Source organism: Selaginella moellendorffii, unplaced genomic scaffold (assembly GCF_000143415.4).
Source record: "Selaginella moellendorffii unplaced genomic scaffold, v1.0 SELMOscaffold_9, whole genome shotgun sequence".
NCBI lineage: Eukaryota > Viridiplantae > Streptophyta > Lycopodiopsida > Selaginellales > Selaginellaceae > Selaginella > Selaginella moellendorffii.
Window position 1 is genome coordinate 3,018,849 of NW_003314270.1, and position 27,231 is coordinate 3,046,079.

General features: G+C 45.1%; 2 protein-coding genes and 1 pseudogene across 3 annotated transcripts; all 3 read right to left on the reverse strand.

Annotated features, from left to right (window-relative positions):
• Positions 1-193: 193 nt before the first annotated feature.
• LOC112345678 (G-type lectin S-receptor-like serine/threonine-protein kinase SD2-5) lies at positions 194-2,630 on the reverse strand. The gene has a single exon (XM_024672945.1). It carries the CDS (start codon positions 2,580-2,582, stop codon positions 243-245), a length of 2,340 nt encoding a protein of 779 aa, XP_024528713.1. The 5' UTR covers positions 2,583-2,630; the 3' UTR covers positions 194-242.
• Positions 2,631-3,069: 439 nt separating this feature from the next.
• LOC112345516 lies at positions 3,070-5,398 on the reverse strand (annotated as a pseudogene).
• A 412-nt stretch (positions 5,399-5,810) lies between these two features.
• Positions 5,811-8,237, reverse strand: LOC9631135 (probable receptor-like protein kinase At5g20050). 2 transcript variants are annotated; one of them, XM_024672946.1, is made up of 2 exons: positions 8,120-8,205; positions 5,811-8,042 (listed from the first exon to the last, which is right to left on the reverse strand). In XM_024672946.1, the coding sequence occupies exon 2, from the start codon at positions 7,942-7,944 to the stop codon at positions 5,863-5,865; it is 2,082 nt and encodes a 693-aa protein (XP_024528714.1). In that variant the 5' UTR covers positions 7,945-8,042; positions 8,120-8,205; the 3' UTR covers positions 5,811-5,862. The 2 variants fall into 2 exon arrangements, with proteins under 2 accessions (XP_024528714.1, XP_002968048.2); XM_002968002.2 differs by having other exon boundaries at positions 5,811-8,237.
• Positions 8,238-27,231: the final 18,994 nt, after the last annotated feature.

Below are 27,231 nucleotides of genomic sequence, written 5' to 3' on the forward strand. Positions count from 1 at the left end.
ATGACTATGTTGAGTTTTGAGATCATGAGCTAAAAAGTCGTCCAGTCTCTAGGAGAAGGGTCTCCCGAGCTAAAAACTGGTCCAGTCTTCCAAAGAAAAGTCTCCACAAGTGGTGCAATCTTGAAGCACTTGTTTTTGGAGGTAATTTTCTGCTTCAAATATGCGGCTCCATTTGTATGACTTTCAGTCCTCATCCCACCACAACTTTTGTATTACATAATAAGTTTATATTATTTCAAACATCAACGAAATGCCACTTTTGCTATCAAAGGAGCAGAACCCAAATCCAAATGCCCTTGCAACACTTCCACTATTGTCCTCATGGATGGCCGAGAATCAGCATTGTCTTGAATGCACCACAGTGCAAGATGAACCATTTTCTTGGCCTGCTGATAGTTTTCACTGGCACTTGCTCTCACCCTCTCGTCAATCACTTCGAGAAAATTCCCCTTCTCCACCTGGTTCACCACCCAAGTTGGAAAATACCAGCTCTCGTCCGGCTGAGTGTTGTCCCCAAAGTTCACAGCCTTTGAGAGATCAATGTTCCTACGACCCCCAATTAGTTCCAAAAGCACCTTTCCATAGCTGTAAACGTCGCATCTCTTTGTAGCCATGAAATGTGTGAGCCATTCCGGAGCCATGTAGCCTGGAGTGCCCCGCATGGTCGTCATGACCTGCGTCTCGTTGCGGTTCTCAAGCAGCTTTGCCATCCCAAAGTCCGCCACCTTTGCGACAAACTCTGTGTCCAACAGAATGTTCTGGGGCTTGATGTCCAAGTGCAGTATGGGCTCCCTGCATTCCTCGTGAAGATACGCAAGTCCTTGAGCCGTGCCAAGGGCAATGTCGATCCTCTGCTGCCAACTGAGCCATAAATTCTCTGAAGTTTGCTCGAAAAGCCATTTGTCGAGTGATCCATTGGGCATAAATTCGTAAACCAGCAGCCACTGTGTTGCTCCCTCGATGCAAAAGCCACAAAGTTTAACAATGTTTACATGACTTATGCCTCCAATTCCAGCAATCTCGGTCACAAACTGTTTTGCCCCTTGCGTTCCACTGTAGTCAAGCTTCTTGACTGCCACAACTCTACCATCACTCAAAACTCCTTTGTAAACTGATCCATATCCCCCAGCTCCCAGCTTTGTGCTATATCCTTTTGTCGCAGTATCCAATGTCGTATATGAGAATCTCTGAGGCAAACGGCCTTGCATACTAGCCAACAATGCTTCAATCTCCTTTGCCGGATTGAACTTGAGCTTGCGCTCATTAAACGCAAGAGCACATACCGCTAGGAAGCATAGGAATATCACTGTGCAAGTCATGGTAAGAGATATAATGTAAAGTTTCGGTTGATGGTGAGCCTTCAGTGTTTTGATGATAAGAGTTATATTTTTTGTAGTGTCATCTCTGTAGAAGCTCCCATATATATCATACGAAATGAAGAAGCAGTCCTTGGTATCGCCATTGAAAATAAGTGACATACACCTGCTACAATTCATAACAAAGCAGGCTTCTGTGCACTTGTGTAGAGAGGAATTCCTTTGGTTGGGCTGCATGAATTCAGTTCTATAATATCCAATATCAGCAAACTTCTCTTTCATCACAATGTAGTTAGGATATTGTTCTCCGAAGTCCAAATCGGAGCAAGAACTTAGATAAGAATGCGCCCTCCAAAAACCCCCTGCTAAGGACCCAGAGCGAGTGTATAACTCACACATTTGATGTTCATCGGGCTTCAAGCAGCTGCAGTTTCCATCGCGGGTATTGCAGATACCATATTGAGAACAATCGTTACATGCAGGATTTCCTGGCCATGATTTTATCTGGTTTGTATAGTCCGTTAGCTGAATGTCTTTAATCCATTGATTTCCTTCATACTTGTAAGATATAATGCTCCCATCTGAGTCAAATTGCAAGAATGGCAAAAGAGGAGTACTTGATTCAGTTGAAGTTGTTAATGATAGCTGCTCACAATCATTGGAGAGGGTCAAATTGCTCCCAGTGTACTGAAGAAAAGTTGAGGTTGAGCCTTCACATGTAGAAGTAAATCGCCACGCTTGATATGCTTGGTGGTGTTGGAATTGTCCTTCATAAAACTCAGAGGGAGAAATCCAAAACAGTCCCTCATCTTGGACAATAACAAGAGTCTCATAGTCGTTGCTCATTATGCGCATTCCTGTTTTCAAAATTTGGGTTGGGAGGAGAAATTCTGAGGGAAAATCGAAACTTTGCCACACACTGCCGTTGTAAAAATAAATGAGGACATTTCCAGAGTTTTGTAACACTAGGGAAGCTGCATCTTCTAACGAAAATCGAATGGATAAAGGATAGATTGAGCGATTCATATGCAATAGCAGGTATTTTCCTTGATCGTGTGATGCAAGTGAGAAATTCCCATTGTCACTGACAATATCTTTGCCCCCGGCCTTCATGATTTCAAAGCCTTCAGTGGTGTTCATAAAAACTGAATAATTTCTATGATTGTTGCCTGGCAATTGTCGAAAATACCAGTCAGGTGGAAGCTCATACCTCATGCCCATGACAATCACAGGGAAAAGAAATAGCAGCACCACTACTGTGTCCATGTGTTAGCCAAAGTAGAGATAATGTATGAGAAACTCTGGATAGGGCCTTGAAATAAATCACACCGAAGTCAGTCGTGCCGCGTGGGACTCTTCTACCTTGACTCGGTGTAGGTAGACAGCGTAAGAAATACGTTGTGATGCGATGCAACAACAAACATTGGCATGCATCTACATTTCATCCCATTCTAAACAGTCTAACAAAGGCGTTTGGTTCTAACTGCGTGTGAAGCAGAGAAGAACAAAAAAGGTTTGGTTCTAACACAAATTTTCAAAAAATAAAAGAAAAAAGAAAACTTGGCGCATTCTTCTCGGCGGCAACTGATCCCCTGACCGTGAAATCCGCCGCTGTCGCCCGGAGCTTCTGATACCAGCTCGACCGCTGCTCCCTTCCTCCTCCCATATGGAGCAGCATTGCCCCAGGGGATGGGAGTCTAGGAGATTAGCAGTAGCTCTAGCGCAGCAGCAGGGTCTCTGATAAAGAACCATCTCAGGAGTAAGGTCCTCCAAGAGTGAAAGCATCATAGCTTGGAAGATCGCCAATGCAGCCTCCGTAGTGACCGTGGATCACCAGAACCGGAGGTGGCTGCTCGCCGTGTCTATCTTCGGTCCCCAGTTTTATAAACCGAGTCAATGTAAGTTGGTGTCGATTGAAAAATGGAAACCTTCCCCAGTCCTTGATCGAGCTGTTTTAATATCATACCAGGAAGCAGTGAGAAAGAGCGCTAATTTCCCATACACGTTCCTCGAGCCATTGGACGAACTTTGTGTTGTCGTGTGTGAGATTGGCCTGGAAAAATCCCACCCGGTCAGTCCCGGTGTCGCTGTGAGTAGTCGGGGGACCGTCCAGCCCCGCTTGGAAGCACGCGAGCTCCATTAGTGCAAATGGCACTGTTCTCGTCACGCGTTGTGACTTCCTCCATGACAAATCCATACGTCAGCTTGCTCTGCCTGGTGAACTTCTGGACGAGGTAAGCAGTGAGTATATAACAAGCCAAGCAAGCGTCACAATTACCTCGGTTAAGCTCGATTGACCCATATACCAGGCACGTCTTCCAAACCGGGACCTCCAGTAAACACCTCACTGACTTTGCGACTGTTAAAACGGCTAGCCTTGAGCGTACGCTCCCTGGGATCGGTCAAACCGTCGAGATATTCCATCTTGAATCCTAAGTCATCCTACAAATCCACATTGCGGTGCGTAAATATCAAAAAGCTCTGAGAGGGAAGTACCGGACCTGGGGATTGAAGAGATTATTCGACGTGACAGTACAAATCAATGTGCGGTTTAAGCTTTTGATATTCCGACGCTCAAAGGTTACGTTACAACCTGGCTGGATCGAGGCCTGTATCAACGAAACCGCATAAGCAGTGAAGACGGTTTGGATATAAAGTGACTCACCAGGGTTGGACGTCCAGAATTCCCTGGCACTCTCCACTCGGTGCTGATCTCAGCAGTTTTCTGCTCGAGCTCCTTCAACTTCACTTCCACTATAATACCTCCCTCGATCTCTTCATCCGGCCTTGGATTGACTTCAATGTTAGAAAAGAGGGAAAGATTGTTGATGTTGCGCAAGCTTTCTTGCCCGCTTCAATGTTGAAGATCTTCCCAGAGCTAAGCTGCATCCAGCAAAAACAACAAATGAGAACCACCAGAAAAAATAAACAAGCAATACCTGTGAAGGAAGCTCCCTCTCTATGATAGGGACTTGAGTGTTCCCTTCAACTGGAAGCCCCATCTTGTCCTGGAACATTATTTGCACGTCTGTGATGTCCCCTTCCACTACTTCACAGACTATTTCGTTCGTATTGAGGTTTCCAAAGTTGACGACTTGAGCGCACGCATACCCTGATATCACTTCTGTATTCTCTCCCGGATTCTCTGCAGCATTCTCCAGTAACACGAGACTCAGCGGAGAGCCAGCCCGAAATTTCCTACTTGATCCTTCTCGGTAGCATGCACTTCCTGGCTTTCCTCACCCGCTTCTTGTACTCTTCTTCTTGCTTCCCAAGATATTCCTGCTGCTGCTTCTCGGTCATGCTGTTAAAATCGGGTTGTTTGGTCTGAGCCAACGGCACAACGTTGATACACCGCACACTTTTCACCGCTTGCCACTGGCTCTCGACAAAGTTGATGTTGATCTTTATAGTCCCATCAGCCTGAGTGACGCCTTCCATCTCCACCCTCTGGAACATGCCACAGTTGACGAGGTTCTCCAGCTGCGACTCAAGCTGGTCTTTCGTGAAATCCCCACCAGTCCGGAGCGTGAAAAGCTCGAAAAATGGATCCTTGCCATCGACGGCCTTTTTGCTGCGCTGATCCACGAGATCGACGCCGGAAAGCTTGTACTTCTTGTTGGGGCTGAGCCAGCTTACCGGTGCCGTGAGGCCGAGTTTAGCACCGTGAGGATCCCAATCTCCACTGTTTTTATCGTCGGCCCTGGCACCGCTGCCCCCAGAAGCTCCCACAGCGAATTTCCACCACCAGGTCCTCCTCCAAAGCCTCCGCCACCACCACCGCCGCCGCCTCCTCCACCACCTCCACCGAAGCCTCCAAATTCACCACCACCAGGCCAAAGCTACATTTTTTCTTAAATCTACCATTGCCGTTGCTGGGCTCTAGCTTTCTGGATTTGCTCCTGCTGCTGTTACTCTTACCCGAGGAGGCTGAGGAGGAGGAAGGATGAGGCTTGGTAAAGCGCAGCCACGCGCGAAGGCCCTGGGTTTGATGGAAATCCCCCTCTTTTGCTGCTGCTGGCAGGATGGAAACGAGCACGAGCAGGCGATCGATTCGACAGCTCGGTGAGGCCGGAGAGCATGGCGGCCACGAATCCACTCGTCACGAACTGGCTCTTTGCAGCAAACCTGGAAAAATAGATATCGAGAGTTCACGGAGAGTTGAACTCAGGCTGAGCTATGAAAGCAGATTTAAATAAACTCTCAAATACTAGATAATTATGTTGACTTTTGAGCTCGTGACTTAAAAAGTGGTCTAGTCTCTGGGACAAGGGTCTCCCAAGTGGTGCAAGCTCGTGAGCTAAAAAGTGGTTCAGTCTCCAGTCTTTGGGAGAAAAGTCTCCCAAGTGGTCAATCTTCGGGAGAAGGGTTTCCACCAACTAGAAGAGCTCTTTAAATTTAAACTTAAATTCACCATGTGACCAAGCACTTGTTTTCGGAGGTAATTTTCTGCTTCAAATATGTGGCTGCATTCAGTCTTCATCCCACAACAACTTTCGTACTACAGAATATGTTTATATAATTTTGAAACATCATATACTCATGTTTAGCGAAATGCAACTTTTGCTATCAAAGGAGCAGAACCCAAATCCAAATGCCCTTGCAACACTTCCACTATTGTCCTCATGGATGGCCGAGCATCAGCATTGTCTTGAATGCACCAAAGTGCAAGATGAACCATTTTCTTGGCCTGGTGATAGTTTTCACTGGCACTTGCTCTCACCCTCTCGTCAATCACTTCGAGAAAGTTCCCCTTCTCCACCTGGTTCACCACCCAAGTTGGAAAATACCAGCTCTCGTCCGGCTGAGTGTTGTCCCCAGAGTTCACAGCCTTTGAGAGATCAATGTTCCTGCGACCCCCAATTAGTTCCAAAAGTACCTTTCCATAGCTGTAAACGTCGCATCTCTTTGTAGCCATGAAATGTGTGAGCCATTCCGGAGCCATGTAGCCTGGAGTGCCCCGCATGGTCGTCATGACCTGCGTCTCGTTGCGGTTCTCAAGCAGCTTTGCCATCCCAAAGTCCGCCACCTTTGCGACAAACTCTGTGTCCAACAGAATGTTTTGGGGCTTGATGTCCAAGTGCAGTATGGGCTCCCTGCATTCCTCGTGAAGATACACAAGCCCTTGAGCCATGCCAAGGGCAATGTCGATCCTCTGCTGCCAACTGAGCCATAAATTCTCTGAAGTTTGCTCGAAAAGCCATTTGTCGAGTGATCCATTGGGCATAAATTCGTAAACCAGCAGCCACTGTGTTGCTCCCTCGATGCAAAAGCCACAAAGTTTAACAATGTTTACATGACTTATGCCTCCAATTCCAGCAATCTCGGTCACAAACTGTTTTGCCCCTTGCGTTCCACTGTAGTCAAGCTTCTTGACTGCCACAACTCTACCATCACTCAAAACTCCTTTGTAAACTGATCCATATCCCCCAGCTCCCAGCTTTGTGCTATATCCTTTTGTCGCAGTATCCAATGTCGTATATGAGAATCTCTGAGGCAAACGGCCTTGCATACTAGCCAACAATGCTTCAATCTCCTTTGCCGGATTGAACTTGAGCTTGCGCTCATTAAACGCAAGAGCACATACCGCTAGGAAGCATAGGAATATCACTGTGGAAGTCATGGTAAGAGTTATAATGTAAAGTTTCGGTTGATGATGAGCCTTCAGAGTTTTGATGATAAGAGTTATGTTTTTGGTAGTGTCATCTTTGTAGAAGCTCCCATATATATCATACGAAATGAAGAAGCAGTCCTTGGTATCGCCATTGAAAATAAGTGACATACACCTGCTACAATTCATAACAAAGCAGGCTTCTGTGCACTTGTGTAGAGAGGAATTCCTTTGGTTGGGCTGCATGAATTCAGTTCTATAATATCCAATACCAGAAAACTTGTGTTTCATCACAATGTAGTTACGATATTGTTGTCTGAGGAAGTCAAATTTGGAGCAAGAACTTACATCAAAATTCGAAGTGTGTAAGTCACACATATGATATTTATCGTGATATTTATCACCCCTCAAGCAGCTGCAGCTTCCATTGTCGGCATTGCAGATCTCATATCGAGAACAAGCCTTACATGCAGGATTTCCTGGCCATGATTTTATCTGGTTTGTATAGTCCGTTAGATGAATGTCTTTAATCCATTGATTTCCTTCATACTTGTAAGATATAATGCTCCCATCTGAGTCAAATTGCAAGAATGGCAAAAGAGGAGTACTTGATTCAGTTGAAGTCCTTAATGATAGCTGCTCACAATTATTGGAGAGTGTCAAATTGCTCCGAGTGTACTGAAGAAATGTTGAGGTTGAGCCTTCACATGTAGAAGTAAATCGCCACGCTTGATATGCTTGGTGTTGGAATTGTCCTTCTCGTTCAAGTTCACTGGGAGAAATCCAAAACAGTCCCTCATCTTGGACAATAACAAGAGTCTCATAGTCGTTGCTCATTATGCCCATCCCTGTTTTCAGAATTTGGGTTGGGAGGAGAAATTCTGAGGGAAAATCGAAACTTTGCCACACACTGCCGTTGTAAGAATAAATGAGGACATTTCCAGAGTTTTGTAACACTAGGGAAGCTGCATCTTCTAATGGAAATTGAATGGATAAAGGATAGATTGAGCGATTCATATGCAATAGCAGGTATTTTCCTTGATCGTGTGATGCAAGTGAGAAATTCCCATTGTCACTGACAATATCTTTGCCCCCGGCCTTCACGATTTCGAAGCCTTCAGTGGTGTTCATAAAAACTGAATAATTTCTATGATTGTTGCCTGGCAATTGCCAGTCAGGTGGAAGCTCATACCTCATGCCCATGAGAATCATAGGGAAAAGAAATAACAGCACCACTACTGTGTCCATGTGTTGGCCAAAGTAGAGATAATGTGTGAGAAACTCTGGATAGGACCTTGAAATAAATCACACCGAAGTCAGTCGTGCTGCATGGGACTTCTACCTTGACTCGGTGTAGGTTGGTGGTGGAGACAGCGTAAGAAATACGTTGTGATGGGATGCAACAGCATCTACCTTTCATCCCATTCTAAACAGTCTAACAAAGGCATTTGGTTCTAACTCCATGTGATGTAGAGAAGAACAAAAAAGGTTTGGTTCTTACATTGTGAGGTTTAAGTGTATGACTACGATGCTGTATATTAATATTAATATAATGAGATTTTGGTAATTATTAGATTAATTTCAATCTAAACTACTCGCTCATGTATATAAATTAGGGTTTTTGGGCTAATTAATATACACATTTTTTATATTCCTTTTCCATATTTTATACACTCACATTGGTGGAGGTAAAAGGCATTTTTTATTGTCCCAAGGAGTGTTTGGATTTGGGATTTTGGTTTAGATCTAGCTTTTGCATTGTTTTTCATTTCCTTTTTTTTTGTTATTTTCTTTTGAGATTTTAGTTTAGATTTAGATTTTGCATTTTTTAAATCTCCTTTTCCTTTTAGCTTTTTTCATTTCATTTCTTTTGCTCTTTTCTTTTCATTTATCTTCATGGCAGAGTAGCAGTCTCCTCCTTCTTTGACTTTGGAGTAGCAGTTAGTGCAATTGCTCAATGCTATGCGATTGCAATTGACCAACCAAACTCAATTGATGGCGGTATTTATGGCACATAGTACAACTCCTCTTGCTATTGGTGCCAATCCTTGCATTAGGCTGGAGTTTTTTCATGGGAATCCTAGGGATGATGTGTATTATTAGTTTAATCACTTCACGGTGATTACCACATATCATTCTTGGGATGATAAGTTTCCCACATGTTTCCAAGGGACAACATTGTAATGATACAATGGTTTAAGTGCAACCATTTGTGGGGATTGGAGTATTCTCTCGGACATCTTCAAATACGCATTAGACATACTGATGATTGTGATGATGCCTTCTAACAATTGCATCATCTTCATCAAGGACCATATGAATCGATGATGCAATTTGGCATTCATTTCCAAAGTCTCTTGCTTTATGCAAAGCTAAATATGTCGGAGTGGATCAAGTTAAGAATGTTGTGGCTAACACTTTGTCAAGATCTTGTAAGACTTATGCATGCACTTGCTCCAACCACCCTTGATGATGCTTTTCACTTGGCATAATGTTATGAGACCTCGCCACTTTCACTTCTCGCTGCACATCCTTCAGTTCCACTTTCTATGGGAGATGGTCCTGTTCCAATAAAGGTTGATGCTGTTACTGCTCGAGTTCAAGGACAGGGGTGAGAACATGGTCATCGCTATGATATGTGCTGTTGGGCATGTGATGAAGTTGGTCACACTTATCAATGTTGTCGGTGTTTTTCAGATTAGCAGCCTCTATTTCTTGGATGGAGACCTTGGTGTCAACAATATCCTATTGGTGTTATTGTAGTGAAAAGTTTGGATAACCAAGATGCATTCGGGAAATGAGGAGTTGCACGAGTAACGAAGAGACCTTGCGTAAATAAGTCAGTGATTCTTCTATCTTTTTTTCAAGAGTATTATCAAAGGGTTCATTGGCACCAGTTCATCTAGTGTTTGCTTTTCAAGCTTATTTTTATAACATGAGATTTCCTATTATTCTCTCAGTATTGGTTGATACAGGTTTAAGTTTATTTTTTACTACTTGACCTATTGCCACACGTTGCCGTCTACATTTACATTGTGCGGTAGAGCTAGTTTTTATTCTTTATGGCAATGGCTGTACATATGCATATGCACAGGATGAAGTAGACCTAATTGTGCATATGGGTGATCTCGAGTTTGAGTTGCAGTCATTGCGGGTGGTGCCAAGTCAAACTTTTGATCTCATCCTTGGTATAGATTAGTTGCAATGTATTCATGCTAAATGTGACTTTGAAGTTTTTCCCTCTTATCTTATACTTCCTTATATTTTATCCATTCCTTTCACTTTCATACCTTTTCGTCCTTTTGCTTCCATTATTTTTATCTCCCCATTACTTCCTTCTATGTTTCCATCTTGTTCTGCTCTTCTCTTTTCCAATCCCTCTGATAGTTTTTGTGTTGTAGCAATTAACTGGCTCATGAAGAAGTATACCAATTTCTTTGAATTTAACCTATTGTCTGGGGCCAAGATTGCCATACATCATCTGATTCTAGCTGGGGATGCTCATTCAATCAAGGTTCCTATTCATCATTGGTCATCCAAAGAGATCAAGATTTTACGTGTAAATATCAAGGAGATATTGGAAAATGAAGCCTGATGGGATTATTTGTTTTTGCATCGTTTGTTAAACAAAGTGATGATCTCAGATGTGTACCCTCTTCCTCACACTGCTGATCTCTTGGATCATATAGAGAGAAGTTGTTAGTTCACTAAGCTAGATTTTGCTTTTAGGTACTGGCAAATACTGATGGCTGAAGAAGATATTCCTAAGACTACTTTTCATACACTATTTGGTTTGTATAAGTTTTTAGTGATGCCGTTTGGTTTAAACAATGCTCCAACAACTTTTTAGCAGATGATGGATGAGGTTCTTTGCAATATATTGGAGGTGACTGATAACTTCATTGATGATATCTTAATCCATTTGTAAAGTATATGGGAAGTTGGTTTAAAGCTAAAGCAGTCGAATTGCATATTTGGGTATAAGGATATGACTTATTTTGGGTACCATATTTTTCATGAGGGTTTGTAAGTTAATCTTGACAAACTTGTTGATATTCTAAAGTTCCTTACTCCAAAGTGTGTGATTGATGTGCAACACTTCTTGGGCAAAGTGCAGTATCTCAATTGTTTTGTGGATTATCTTTCTGATCACATTTCTATAAGTGACTAATTTTTCCATTCTACTTTAGTCATTTAACCACACCTTCAACCACTTGGAGGAGTCTCATTCACAACCTCCATAAATCTTATTCAGAACTTGAGGCTTGTTAGCCTTGAAAATGGCATCCATGCCACTCAACCTTTGCACTTGGTCCAAGTGCTCCATGTGTCTGATCCCATGATCAACACCCCAAGATACCACTGACATATCAGCCCATTACGCTAAGGCCATGCCCATTCACCTTGGTCACACCAGTGGTCTGACATCATTTACATCACAATCCCGTTTCTCACAGATTGTGCCATCCATCCATGAGTGATCATCCCAGATCCACTCCTTAGCACCTTTAGGATGCCTATAGACATGGGGTACAGCCTTCCCCAATATTTCTGTTATAGTCCCCACCAAGTCCCTCTTCTGTCCATGGCCGTGTTCACCAACACTACCACTAGGACAAAGCCCACAAACCTGACCACTAAGTCCCATTGTCCTTTAGGATTTCCTTACCACATGACTATATCCTTAGTCACTATGCCAGAGGACTACTCCTTTTTCCACAGTCTGAGACTTTGGGACAACATTTCGGAACACTGTGGCCTTATGCGAGCTTTGTGAGTACTCTCCCTGCCTTCCACCTTTGGGTGCTCTAGGAGCATTGACCATTTGATCTCCCAGGGGAACTAGAGCCGGCTTTTGAACACTTCACCAAGCTACCCCACTTGTCAGTCTGTATTCACTCTAGCCTTGGACTTCTTAGTGGTTATCTCATCACCCAACACCTGGGTACAGCCTTCCTAGGCCAAACTAGCTCTACTGGGGCTAAATTTGCTCTACTGGGGTCCAACCCCCACACTTTCCCTACTATACTTTTGGAATCCTTTGTAGCCCCTCGACACCTTGTTTTGCATGTGTTGTGCAAATTTCACTTTCCCATTCTAAGAAGTTCTTTATTTGAGGGCACTATCATCTTTTTTTATATTTCGTGCCACTCTAGACACTAAGTTCCATTCTTACATAATTTGCACTAGGGTTATCCATAGCCTTATCATTTGGTTACCTTGTTGCCCCCTCCTTTGGAACTTTCACCTTTGCCAAATTAGAACATTTAAAAATCCATCTTTGGAAGCACATTTTCTTTCCCACAATCCATTAGCATCCAACACATTAATGTTCCTTAGCTAACTTTGCCATTTGGATTCCTTCCAATGAATCTTATGGCCCAAACTTGGCCACTAGTCTTTAGCTTCTATTCGTTGATTGTTGCACCAAGTAACAAAGGATTACTACCTCCATCCTTAAGGCATTCGTTCCGTTCCATGACAAAGGCTCCACTTTATCAAGTTTAGAGGGTGCTCACCCCTAATAAGTCTTTTTAGCATTCTCTGTTATAGGCTTTATCCATAGCCCAACTTTCTGACCCTTCCATGGGTCTTTCTTAAAGATTACTTCCTTGGACTCATTATGCCATTGCATTGACACAACTCATTTTCTTTATATGTTCTTCCCACTTGGTCACCTTGACCAAGCCACACTATCATCAATAGTTCAAATCAACACTTTGAACTAGGAACTTTATTCCTAAACCTTATAAGGACATTGTCCTTGTTTTAGCCATAAGATCACCTAGTGATTTCACTTGAACCTCATAAGGACTTTATCCTTGTTTTAGCCATAAGATCACCTAGTGATTTCACCACCCCACACTTGGTGGTGCACCCAAGCTAACCCTTCCGGCTAAAGGTCTATAGCAACTAAGACTGAGTGTCCCCATTTCTGTAGCGCACCTTATCTCTCTCCCCTTAAGTTAACTGGAAAAGGGGCAATTGTTTGATGAGAGAGCCCTTAGTGGCTATTTTATCCTCATTTATCCCCCAAGGTTCCAAGGATCCACTGTGACAATATATCCAAATTTCATCCCATGATCACATGCGCTACACTCACCCCCCCTTCAGAGATGTCAATGTCTTCATTGACTATTGACTAGCAACCCCTACTGAGCCAAGGGGAACCAGCACCTCCATTTCCACACTCAATCTACCAATCTTTCCATTGTGTAGACTAGCTATTCCATGTGAGGCAATTAGTCATCCACCCGTACCGCAGTCTCACGGTGGATACCTTCGTCCGTGGATACTCCACATAAGAGGAAGGACGTACGTATGGATGCCCAATACGTACGATTTCAAATTTAGGGGTAGGAATATACCTTGTTCAAGGGTATATTATACTTTTAAATAGCCACTAATCAATGGGAATCGAACCCGTGCCATTTGCTCTGATACCAATTGTAGCGCACTTTATCTCTCTCCTCTTAAGCCAACTGAAAAAGGGGCAATTGCTTGATGAGAGAGCCCTTAGTGGCTATTTTATCCCCATTTATCCCCTAAGGTTCCAAGGATCCACGGTGATAGTATATCCAAATCTCATCCCATGATCACATGCGCTACAATTTCATTCACCACATTCTTAGTGCCACTTGCACCAAAGTGTTCAAGTTAGATATGTCGAATTTTCATACTAAGCAATTTAACTGTGTATCATGACTTTGGGGCATCCCCCACTTGGCGGTGTGCCCAAGCCATTCTCTTTACTAAGAGTCCATAGCCATCGAAAAATAAGTGTCCTCATATTCCAAATTATCACCACACTCTAATGAGTTGAGACTCGAACCCAAGCAGTAGAGGGTCGGAACTCAAACCTAACCTCTATATATGCATTTACGGAAGGCATCACCCAAGATGCATAGCGTGACTCCTCATGCTAGTGCACCATTTTATACTTAAAGCACACCATAGATCACAGCTTAGAAACCTAATTCCTCCACATTGTTAAGTCCTTTCACTTGACAAGTCTGTGACTATGCATAGACTCCTCCATGCTTAGCCCCATAAGCCACCCTTTTTTGAATTAGCACCTTCAACTAGGGTATATATTCCCCCGACTTGCCAATCTCACCTAACAAGTCATCCAACCACCATAACATAGTTTATGCATAAGTGTGAAAGTCCTTAACCATCAACTTTCGTTCAAAGCCCTCTCTTTAAACACTCTGGAACTACTTTCTTAACCTTGATAGCTTTACCTCATTGCAAGTTTCAAGATTACGCTTCTGCTGTGCCACTTTGATTTCACACATTATATGAATCATTTACCCTTGGCTTTCTAGGTATTTATCTACCTAAAATTGTTTTTAGGAACCTTCAAGGAACTTTGTTCCTTAACTTGCTAAGACCTTTCCTTTTTGCAAGCTTTTTAATTACCATATGGTCTAATATGGATAATTCTATATTTTAGACTCTTTATGGCATCACGGTTACTAATAACAACTCGTTCGAGCCCCCACTTGATTCTCCACTCCCAACTTACATAACCACCCTTGATTGTGCCTTTTGATTCCTATGGTTCGGTTCTATCCCTTTATTATTTATTTTTTGGCCTCATATGTTTCCTTCTGTTATTTTCCTCTAGACTAGAAGGATATTTTTGCACTTTCTACCATGCCTTAGCAAGTATTCATAGGGATAAACCTACCTAATAGCGTAGGGAGTGGTTCTTTAATTTGGGTATACTCACCTTGTAATCTCACACACCGGGATTAACATTGTTATTTATAGGCCTTATATATCTATCATTAGCCTTGCCAAAATCCTTTTTTTGGATTTGTCTAATTTAGGTAGACGGATTTTTCCCATTTCCGCAACCTTGGACATTTGAATACCACTTCCTATCCATCATTTGTTAGGGATATACTCCCTTGGGCCTTATTTAATGCTCTCATGACACGAAATACCACTTCCTAGTGTTTTAGAATGTTTATGTGTCTCTGTGATGGCTTTCTTTGACAATGAGCATTCCCTTTCCGACATTGACTTACTATATTGCAATTAATTTATCCCCTATAAGGGTTATGTCTAACTTCTTTATCCCAATAAGGTAGTTACCTTTTACCAGTTTAATCCATAATTTTGCACTTTTTGCTTAGTTGCTTCATAGTTGTCAAGTCTTACAACTCATTGCTAGTGCTTCCACACCTCCATCATTATTTGGGTCACCACACTCCAACTGCATGCTTTCCAGTTTAGGCTATGCCATTCCCATTTCCCTTAGTATTCCTTTGGGAAGGGGTTCTCATGAACCCGCCAACTTAACCTTAAAGCATCACGCTTTGGCACATTCAGTGTCTCCACATTATTGGCTCTATGAACCTACTTTCATGACACTTTTTACTTGTGTCTAGGTCTTTGCCAAGATTAATACAGTTGCTTCTCATGCCAACTATTCATTAACACTGCACTATAGAGTTTACACACAACTTTGTGTTAAAGTTGTTTTCTTTTGAGAATCTCTTTCCCATAACTTTAGCATGGCACATTCTGCCATCAATGAGATACCCACTATTCTCATACTCGGATCTTATGATACTCCCCATCTTTTGTGGGGCAAAATGCACCTTAGTCCAAATGCTGCTACCAATCCTTTAGGACCATTCATTGACTTTACTTGAGTCATCCAACATTTTAGACTTGCTAATTCAATGATCTGTAAAGTTCTATTTTTGAGGTGCCAGTTCACTAGAATACAACTTCTTGTATTCATGTCCTACTCATAAGGTTCATCTTTGCAAGTATTACTTCAACACTTGATTATTTTCCGTTCTCTGTAGGCTACCTTTGCCCCTTAGGACTATCTGCCCATATGATAAGAATACCAACTCATCCTTTGAGCACACCCTCAACTCTTTGGGTTTGTTCCAGCATTTATAAAAGGGTAACCCTGGCTACCATTTCAAGGACTGGTGTCCTCATTTGTATTTAACCTCTCACGGTCATTAATTCCTGTCTCAAATTCATGAACACCAGCCTTAATTATATGAGGATAATTGTGTGACTCCTTTATTGTTTTGGAGTCTCTATCTTTCCTATGATCCCAACTATAATTGTTTACCACAATTACATTAGCCAGTTTGCTAAGTCAAACACTCATCTGGATCACATCCTCAATTCTCTGAGGAAAACTTTATATTGTTCCCAAGATCCCAAAGTCGTTCCATTATTATCTTTTTTCTATCCACCATCTCACCTATAAGTTCACACATGAACTGTAGTGGAGAGCCATGTCTTCCCGACTTGCTACTCCTCAAGGATAGACCCACTCCTAGGACCTTTCAATGCCAACATTAGTGGTAATATACTTGAGCACCAATAAAAGTTAGACTAAGGAATAACTTTAATACCAAATTGTAAGTGACTAATATTTTTATTCTATTTTAATCACTTAACCATACTTCCAACCACTTAGAGGAGTCTCATTCACAACCTCCATAAGTCCCATTTAGGACTTGTGGCTTGTTAGCCCCGAGAATGGCATTTATGCCATTCAACTATTGCACTTGGTCCAAGTGCTCCACGTGTCTGATCCTATGATCAACACCCCAAAGTACCATTGACATATCAACCCGTTACGCTAAAGCCATGCCCATTCACCTTAGTCACACTAATGGTTCAACATCACTTGTGTGAGACATAAAATCCCTAGGCCCCAAAGTGGAGCCGAAAGGGTGCCATGTGGTAGTGGCCAAAGCGAAAGCCAAATGAGCGTAATACATTTGGACTAAAAGCTCCGACTTGAAAAGGTCGAGAGTGGGAGTGGAACTCCCAACGAAGTGCTCGAGGAACAAGCACGAAGCGAGCAATAAGTGAGGCTCCAAAAATGGGCCCAAAAGGACCAACACATGACACGTGAAAGTGTCTGAGATGAACCCAAGTTGGGGTCCAAGAAGGACCCCAAGATGGAGTCCGAGATGGAGTCCGAGGTGGACCCGAGATGGACCCGAGATGGAGTCTAAGATGGAGTCCGAGACGAACCCGAGATGGACCCGAGATGGAGTCCGAGGTGGAACCGGGACCGAGACTGAGACCGAGACCAAGACCGAGACCGAGTCCGAGTCTGTGACCGGGACTGAGACGAGTCCGAGTCCGAGTCTGAGTTCGAGCTCGAGTCCGAGTCCGAATACTAATATGGGCAGTTGGGTGAAAGCCCAAAGCGATCATCCTCCAGGGGGGGGGGGGGGGGGGGGAGGGCTGCGGGGGGTTCCAAAAGTATAGTAGGGAGAGTGTGGGGGTTCGAGCTTAGTGGAGCCAGTTTGGCCAGGAAAGGCTAGTTTGGTCCAGGAAAGGCTAGTTTGGCCCAGGAAGACCATACCCAGTGTTGGGTGATGAACTGACCACTGGGAAGTCCAAGACTAGAGTGAATATGGACCGACAAGCAGGGTAGCTTGGTGAAGTGTTCAAGAGCCGGCTTTAGTTCCCCCGGGAGATCGAATGGTCGATGCTCCCAGTCCAAGTGTGGGTGGCACTACCTACTTGGATACAAGGCGTGGCTCAACGGAACCTCGCTCTAAGCCCATGGCTAGAGCACCCAAAGGCGGAAGGCAGGAAGAGTACCCATGAGGCCCGCGTAGGGCCACGGTGTTCCGAAATGGTGTCCCAAAGTCCCAGACTGTGGAAAGGAAGAGGAGTAGCCCTTTAGTGTGGTGACCATAGACACAATCACATGGTGAGGAAGTCCCAGAGGACCATGGGACTTAGTGGTCAGGCCTATGGGCCTTGCCCCAGTGGCAGTGTTGGTGAACACGGCCATGGACAGAAAGGGACTTGGTGGGGACTGGAAAAAAGTTGTCGGGGAAGGCTATTCCCCATGTCTGCGGGCAACATAAGGATGCTAAGGAGTAGATCTGGGATGATCACTCATGGACGGATGGTCTAGCCTTTGAGAAACGGGATTGTGATGCATGTGGCATTAGTCCACTGGTGTGACCAAGGTGAATGGGCATAGCTTTAGCGTAACGGGCCGATATGTTGGTGGTACCTTGGGGTGTCAGTCATGGGATCGGACACGTGGAGCACTTGGACCAAGTGCAAAGGTTGAGTGGCATGGATGCCATTCTCGGGGCTAGCAAGCCCCAAGTCCTAACTGGGACTTATGGAGGTTGTGAATGAGACTCCTCCAAGTGGTCGGGGGTGTGGTTAAGTGACTAAGGTAAAATGGAAAAATTAGTCGCTTACAACTTGGTATCAGAGCTATTCCTTAATCCGACTCTTATTGGTGCTCAAGTATATCACCACTAGTGTTGGCATCTTGAGGAGTAGCAGGTCAGGAAGACATGGCTCTCCATTACAGTTCATGAGTGAACTTGTAGACAAGGTGGTGGATAGAAAAGGGCCAATAATGGAACGACTTTGGGATCTTGGGAACAGTGCAAAGTTTTCCTCATTGAGTTGAGGATGTGATCCAAATGAATGTTTGACTCAGTAAACTGGCTAATGTAGTTGTGGTAAACAACTATAATTGGAATCATGGGGAAGATAGAGACTCCAGAACAATAAAGGAGTCACAAGATTATCCTCACATAGTTGAGGCTGGTGCTCATGAAGGTGAGACCGGAATGGATGACTGTGAGAGGTCAAGTATGGATGAGGACACGAGTCCTTGAAATGGTAGCTGGGGCTACCTTTAATAAATGCTAGAACAAACCCAAGGAGTTGGGGGTGTACTTAGAGGATGAGTTGGTATTCTCATCACGTGGACAAGTGGTCATAAGGGGTAAAAGGTTGCCCCTAAAGAACAAATCAAGTGTCGGAGTAACACTTGCAAAGATGGTCCTTGTGAGTAAGACATGAATACAAGGAGTTGTATTCCAGTGAGCTAGCACCTCAAAAGTAGGACCTCATGGGTCGTCGGATTAGCAAAGTCCAAAAAGTTGAATGACTCTAATAGAGTCAATGAATAATCCTAAGGGATTGATGGAAGCATTGGATTGAGGTGTGTGGTGCCCCATGAAGGATGGGGAGGATCTTGAGATCCAAGCATGAGAACAATGTGTATCTCATTGATGGCAGAAGGTGCCATGCTAAAGTCGTGGGAAAGAGTTTCCCGAAAGAAAACAACTTTGACACAAAGTTGTGCATAAACTCTATGGTGCAATGCTAATGGATAATTGGCATAAGAGACAACCATATTAATCTTGGCAAAAAGACATAGACACAAGTAAGAAATGTCATAAAGGTAGGCTCATAGAGCTGATGGTGTGGAAACACTGAAGGTGCCAAGGCATGCTGCCTTGAGGTCAAGTTGGTGGGTTCATGAGAACCCCGTCCAAAGGAATCCCAATGGAAATAGGAATGGCATAGCCTAAGCTAGAAGGCATGCGATTAAAGTGTGGTGACCCAGATAATGATGGAAGTGTGGAAGCACCAGCAATGAGTTGTAGGACTTGACAACTATGAGGCAACTAAGCAAAAGGTGCAAAATAATTCGTTAAACTGGTAGAAGGCAACTACCTAAGACTCCTTATTGGGATAAGGAAGTTACATATACCCTTATGGGGGATAAGTTGCTTATGTTGCGATATAGTAAGTTAATGTCGAAAGGGGAATGCTCATTGTCAGAGAGGCCATCATTGGGACACCCAAACACTCTAGAACACCAGAAGGTGGTGTTTGGTGTCATGAGGGCAATGGATAATGCCCAAGGGACAAAGTCCCTAACGAATGATGGATAGGAGGTGCTATCCAAACGTCCAAGGTTGCAGTGACGGGAGAAGTCCATCTACCCAAATCGGATAAAGCCAAAGACGGGATTTTGGCGGGGCTAGTGATGGGCATATGAAGGCCCATAAGTAGCAACAGTAATCCCAGTATGTGGGATTACAAGGTGAGCAAACCCAGATTGAGGAACCATTCCCTAGGCTGTCGAGTAGGTTCATCCTTATGAATACTTGCCAAGGCATGGTAGAAAGTGCAAAGCTATCTTCCTAGTTTGGAGGAGAATGACCGAAGGAAATGTATGAGGCCAAAAGGCAAGTAGTAAAGGGATAGAACCGAACCATAGGAATTGACAGGCATGACCAAGGGTGGTTATGCAAGTTGGGAGTGGAGAATCAAGTGGGCGCTCAAGCATGTTGTTACTAGTGACCGAAATGCCATGGACAGTCAAAAACATGGGAGTGTCCATATGGCAATTGGAAAGCTTGCGAAAGGAAAGGCCTGTGAGACACAAAATCCCTAGGCCCCAAAGTGGAGCCGAAAGGGTGCCACGTGGTAGTGGCCGAAGCAAAAGCCAAACGAGCATAACATGTTTGGACCAAAAGCTCCGACTTGGAAAGGTCAAGAGCAGGAGTGGATCTCCCAACAAAGTGCCTGAGGAACGAGCATGAAGCGAGCAATAAGCGAAGCTCCAAAAAGGGACCCAAAAGGACAAACACATGACACGTGGGAGAGTCCGAGATGGAGTCCAAGATGGGACCCGATATGGAGTTCGAGATGGAGTCCGAGATGGGACCCGAGATGGAGTTCGAGATGGGACCCGAGATGGAGTCCGAGGTGGATCCGAGTTGGAGTCCAAGGTGGACCCGAGATGGACCCGAGATGGAGTCCGATATGGAGTCCGAGATGGAGTTTGAGATGGGACCCGAGATGGAATCCGAGATGGAGTCTGAGGTGGACCCGAGATGGAGTCCGAGATGGACCCGAGATGGACCCAAGATGGAGTCCGAGATGGACCCCAGATGGAGTCGGAGATGGAGTCCCAGATGGAGTCCGAGATGGAGTCCAAGATGAACCCGAGATGGAGCCCAAAGTCGAGACCGGGACCGAGATCGAGACCGAGATCGGGACAGAGACCGAGACCGAGGCCAAGACCGAGTTCGAGTCCGAGTCCGAGTCCGAGTTCGAGTCCGACTCCGAGAGGGTGAAAGCCCAAAGCGTTCGTCTCCCAGACCCTAGGGGGGTTTGGTGAGCTCCAAAAGTATAGTAGGGGGAGGACTGCAGTGGAGCCAGTTTGGCCAGGAAAGGCCAGTTTGGCCCAGGAAGGCTGGACCTAATGTTGGGTGATGAGCTGCCCACTGGGAAGTCCAAGACTAGAGTGAACACGGACTGACAAGTGGGGTAACTTGGTGAAGTGTTCAAGAGCCGGCTCTAGTTCCCTCGGGAGATCGACTGGCTGATGCTCCCAGTCCAAGTGTGGGTGGCACTACCTACTTGGATACCTGGTGTGGCTCAACGGAACCTCGCTCTAAGCCCATGGCTAGAGCACCCAAGGGCAGAAGGCGAGGAGAGTACCCACGAGGCCCGCGTAGGGCCACGGTGTTCCGAAATGTTGCCCCAAAGTCCCAGACTGTGGAAAAGAAAAGGAGTAACCCTCTGGTGTGGTGACCAAGGACACAGTCACACAGTGAGGAAGTCCCAGAGGACAGTTGGACTGAGTGGTCGGGCCTGTGGGCCTTGATCCAGTGGCAATGTTGGCGAACACGGCCACGGATAGAAAGGGACTTAGTGGGGACTGGAAAAGAGATATTGGGGAAGGCTATTCCCCATGTCTGTGAGCATCCTAAGGATGTGGAGGAGTGGATCTAGGATGATCACTCATGGACGGATGGCCCAGTCTTTGAGAGATGGGACTGTGATGTAGGTGGTGTTAGACCACCTGTGTGACCAAGGTGAATGGGCATAGCCTTAGCGTAACGGGCCGATATGTCGGTGGTACCTTGGGGTGTCGGTCATGGGATCGGACATGTGGAGCACTTGGACCAAGTGCTAAGGTTGAGTGGCATGGATGCCATTCTTAGGGCTATTAAGCCCCAAGTCCCGAATTGGACTTTCGGAGGTTGTGAAAGAGACTCCTCCAAGTGGTCGGAGATGTGATTAAATGACTAAAGTAGAATGGAAAAATTAATCGCTTACAAGGCCTTAGCAAGCTAAAGGGACAGAGTTCCTTCGAAAGGTTCCCAATGATAATTCTAGGTAGTTGGATACTTAGAAAGCCAAGTGTAAATGGTTCATAGAATGTGCGAAATCAGAGTGGCGTAGCAGAAGCGTGGTTTTGAAGCTTGCCATGAGGTGAGGCTATCAAGGTTGGGGAAATAGTTCCCAAGTGCTCAAAGAGAGGGCTTTGAACGAAAGTCGATGGTTAAACACTTTCACGCTTATGCATGAACTATGTTACAGTGGCTGGATGACTTGCTAAGTGAGATTGGCAAGTTGGGGGAGAACAAATACCCTAGTTGAAGGTGCTAACTTCAAAAGGGGTGGCCCATAGGGCCAAACATGGAGGAGTCCATGCATGATCATAGACATGTCAAGTGAGAGGACTTGGCAGTGTGGAGGAATTAGGTTCCTAAGCTGTGATTTGTAGCGCGCTTTAAATATAAGTTGGTGCACTGGCGTGGGGAGTCACGCCAGGCATCTTGTGTGATGCCGTCCGTAAATGCATATACGGAGGTTGGGTTTGAGTCCTGACCCTTTAGTGCTTGGGTTCGAGTCCGAAATCACTAGGGCGTGGTGATGGTTTGGAATATGAGGATACTCATATTTTGGTGGTCATGGACTCTCAGTGGGGAGACTGATTTGGGCACACCGCCAAGCAAGGGATGCCTCAGAGTCGTGATGCACAGTTAGATTGCTTAGTGTGAAAGCTCAACATATCTAATTTGAACACTTTGGTGCAAGGGGGCACCAAGGACGAGGTGAATGAGATGGGGACACCCAGTCTTAGTTGCTATGGACCCTTGGCTAGAAGGGTTGGCTTGGGCGCACCGCCAAGCGTGGGGGATGCCCCCGGGGTCATAGTCAACAACTTAAAGGTTGAGGAGACCTAGTACCTATTAAGCTCTATTTCGTTAAAGTGGGAATTGTCATTATCCCACTTGTAAAATAAGGTTTCCAAACCTTTATATAGTATATAAATATAACAAAATTCAACTGCATTGAGGCACATGCCATTTTATTTTAAACAAGGAAATGTCTACTCAATCACTTCTCCTCCCCCTGCCACTGCTTCACCTCTCTCTTCTCCTTGTCATCGTTATCCAATTTCTTTCCATCCTTTTAATATTGGCTCAGTTGCTTCGAGTCTAGGTGGAGCCCAAGTCCCCATTCAATCTTTACTTTCCCCTTATTAATAAAACAACTTCGTAGACTTCCAATAACATGCTGTAACACTTCTAGTATAATGCAAATCCTCTCAAAGAATTGTCTTTTAATATTAATACAATGGCATGGAACCCCATGCCATAATAAGTTACATTTTTAAATAAATACATGCCATCTCAGACTGTTATTTTTTGCCTCCAACGCCTATACAATAATCTTGGAATTTCATCACTCTCCACACTATTAGGATTTAAACCCAATAGTAATGCCATCTCTTCTCTAATACGTCCACGCTCATATTCAGTGGTCGAAGAACCCATCTGGTTGAGCAGATTATGGAGATGCGGATAGTGCTTGGCTAGACAATATACATGCCATAAATGATGACTGGTGTCTGTCCGATCAAATGGCTTCTGATATACCGTTCCATCTGCCATTTGGTTGATTTCTGCAGCCACCTCCTAGACTGGCCGGTTCTCTATCACCATCGCTCCAAGCCGTTTTGCAAGGTCCCCCAGAACATACGGTTTCTTCTCCCTAGTTTCCATACTGCAAGAGATGGGGTGCACTGCATATGTGTGCGTGTTTGCTGCAGTTTTAATCGGCGAGTCATCGATGATGAGGATTTCACTTGACCTAGCAGTCCGGTTCATCACTACAGCCTCTGGCTTGACGAAGATGGGCTTGCTACCCCTCACATGGACCATAGTCAAGCAATCCTCCTGCGTTAGGAGAAAGTCAAATGGTAATATTACTTGCGTCTGATCGTGCATCATCTGTAGCAACGTTAATGCATTGTGGCGCATCATTGATGTCCAAACTCCCAATTGCAAATTGAACCCGGCCCTCTGTTTTAAGTGTCGCATGGTCATTATTAGATCCCGCAGTTTCTCCCGTGTAATTAATGTGAATCTGTCTCTTTTGACCAACTTGCGACCACAGGATTTGGAGGGTGCAGTGACATTCGAGGACGAGCCACGCTCATGGGAGAAAAGGATCAAAAACGATACAGTACCTTCGCCGTGACTCTGAAATGAAATGTGTCAGCATAAAAAATGGTACAAGTCAATTTTACCATCTACAATATTAGCGAATGGTGCTCCCGATGGTCGTTGAGAGGGTTTTGGTCGAGAAAACGTGAAGGGCGGAAATACTCTCCTCTGCAATGTGGGGTCAATTGCATCCGATGGCGTGTGGGCACATGCCATTTCAGCTGTAGACTCTGGTACAATTGGCTCAACAGTGGCATGGGGTGGTTCCGATGGCATGTGATCACACGCCATTTCAGCTGGTGCCTCCATTGGCAAAGTGGACATGACCGAACAGGCAGCAGGGGCGGTGTAGGGAGGTTCCAATGGCGCGTAGTCAGACGATTGGGCACACGTTGAGTCCGTTGGAAATGAGGATACGACCGGCTCGGTGGCTGGGGCGGCCTCATGCGGGTCCAATGGTGCCTGGTCACCGTCAGTTGGATACGTGGACAAGATTGACTCAATGGTATGGGCAGCATCAAGTGAAGTGTGGTCAGCTTGCTTGGCGTTTATTTATTATTATTATTATTATTACTATTATTTACCTGATGGTTTGTCTTGTATGACCTTCTTCCGCTGCTCTTTGGCCACCTCAGGCTGGCCATCGTCGTCATCATCGTCGTCATCGTTATTGTGATCGTCACCATTGTGAGGACCATCCAAGTCCTCTTCGTCCTCCTCTTCTTTGTCCTCCTCTTCGTCCTTCTGCTTTTCCTGCTCATTATCTTTCTCTGGCTCCTCATCCCCCTCCTGCATTTCTTCCATAGGCTGCTCAGGCTGGATGGCTTGTTCTTCCAGGACCATCTTGGGAAAATCATCTGGCCAAGTCTCCATCTCAAAATACAAGACATCCATAGCCTGTTTTAGTGCGTGACCTAGGACCGTATCCTCACCCGACTGTCTTAACATGGTTTCTGCACGTTCTTGCACCCTTCGAAGACGACGAGATGAGAAAAACGTGGCCCTGACTTGAAAAGCATCCCTCATCCATTGTACCTCTCCATTGAGATTGGGGAAGGGGAGTTTGCCATAGGAATCTGAGTCAGGAGGTGGTGACTGGCTGCTTTCACTCAGCCCTTGATCTGCAATGAATGGCATGAGCACACACGCCATAACCGCGAGGCATTACCTATCATCTTTTCGTTGCCCTTCTTCCTTTTCGAATCAAACGCCTCTGATCCCGATGACTGTCCAACGTGCTTTCGCTTTTTATGACCACTGTCAGTTTGAGCTTGGCTGGTGCTTGCCTGTTTTGCCTTTGAAGAAGTGTCTCCTGCAAAGAATGGCATGAGACCACACGCCATTGCAAATATAATTTGTACCTCCTTTTTTCCTATTGCTTGTCTGTTTGTCCTTCTTCGACGCGCCACCAGTGTGCTTTTCAGTCCTCGTGTCTGAATATTCACAACGATCTATAATCAAAATGGCATGAGGCCTCACGTGACCTTACCTTGTGCAGGTTGTGAGCTCGGCCCAACATGGGTATCTTCAACAATAGCTGTTAACGCCGTTTCAGCATCTGGGGGTGGCCACGCTCCTGCATACAGAGCTTGTGAGATAACATTTAAACTTAAAGTGCGTACTCACCAGGTTCGCAGAGAAGATACTGTTTTTCTTTGGCAACTGTAATTATATGCTCCATTGAAGTCACCTCTTCAATGGAGTTTGTCATCGCAACACACGGGACACCCTTGAGTAGTGCGGCTCGAAAGAATAGTCCGCCATGTTGTACTCGACAACGCATTTGCCCTTGGAGTCAGAAGCAGGTGACCCACCCGCTATTGCGTTGAAGACCCAGCTGAGCATTTCCCATGCTGCACCTGGAGCTTTCTCTGGATTCGAAAGCTCCATAGCCGTCTTCAGTTCCTCAGGCACGGGTAAATTGACCTCCCTCAGATCAATTTGATCGGCCTTGTCGAACGAAGCTGGGAAGTCATTCCAGTCCCACTCTGCTGCAGGACCAATAACAAGTGCGAGTGTGAAGATGCGGACATTCGTCAGTATCTTCTTCTTAGCCATTATCCTATAGATCTCCTGCATCTCCTTGCCTTTCAACCGAGCCTTCACCTCGTTCAAGGCCTTCCAGAACTTGTGATAGGATTCGGAGTCGTAGATCATATAGTGGACTGAAGATTCCACCTCCGCAAGTCCCACCATTAAGTCAATGATGGAGCTGACTTCGTCTGCATGAGTGATCTCCTCGTTTGTGAAGTCCATCACACAAAAGATGTTCTTGACCTGCTCATCTCCACGGGAAACGATGCTCCTCCACCTTTGATCCTCATCCGAATTCACGTATACCCGATAAGGTTCTCGATAGGCCTCTGCTGCGGGGTCAAGCTGTTTCTGAAGCCGGCGGTCAACATCCCTCTTAATGAAATTTTAATACTGATCCAACTTCTCAGCTTTACATTTCGTGGCATCCCGCAGCAGATCGATGAACTTGGGGGCCCCCTTCACGTACTCGTCGATGTCTTCATTTGACAACTCCAGCTCTTCCATCATCTCTTGCGTGGTGTCGATGCTCACCCTCTCCACGGCCACTTGCTCGAAGATCCAATCTTTCAATAGCGCACGAGTTCTCAGAGTCGTGCACAAGTCCTCGTATGTCACAATATGGCCGGGAGTCATTTTGGTCTTGTTGAAGACTACCTCACCACGTAGAAGAGCATTAGCCACTGTCAGAAGGTCGTCGTCATCTAGAGACCGCAAGAAACGCAAGGTGTTGAGCTTCAAATCATTGGGCTTCCGGCCGTCCTCCACACCCATTGAGTTTAGCAACTCCCCGTCATGGTACCTCCTTAGCACATCTACCCATTTGTCAAAAACAACTTTTGTTGCGAGTAGAATGTTATGGATGCTGAGTGTGTCATTGACCCCCAGTGTTTTCGAGAGAAAACTCGAGAATTCCTGCAATGGAAATGGCGTGAGGCCACATGCTATGCCACATGCAACGAGGCTTACCTGCCAGGCGCTAGTTGCTGGTGCACATCCTTGTCCTGGTTTTTGTGGCTTCTTTAGTTGAACCCAGAGCTTCCGTGTTCGTGCCAATGTCTCGTGCAGACCCGATTTGTAGCACATTTCTTGCTTGACATTCTGCGCGTGGGAGATGTATATGATAGATCAGAGGGGCGAGTTGCCTTTTATCAAGCGGACAACTCTTGTCTTGAAGACTTTCTTCACC

Coding starts and splice junctions, on each gene's coding strand:
- LOC112345678 (XM_024672945.1), bottom strand. CDS start 2,582: ATGGACACAGTAGTGGTGCTGCTATTTCTTTTCCCTGTGATTGTCATG.
- LOC9631135 (XM_002968002.2), bottom strand. CDS start 8,175: ATGGACACAGTAGTGGTGCTGTTATTTCTTTTCCCTATGATTCTCATG.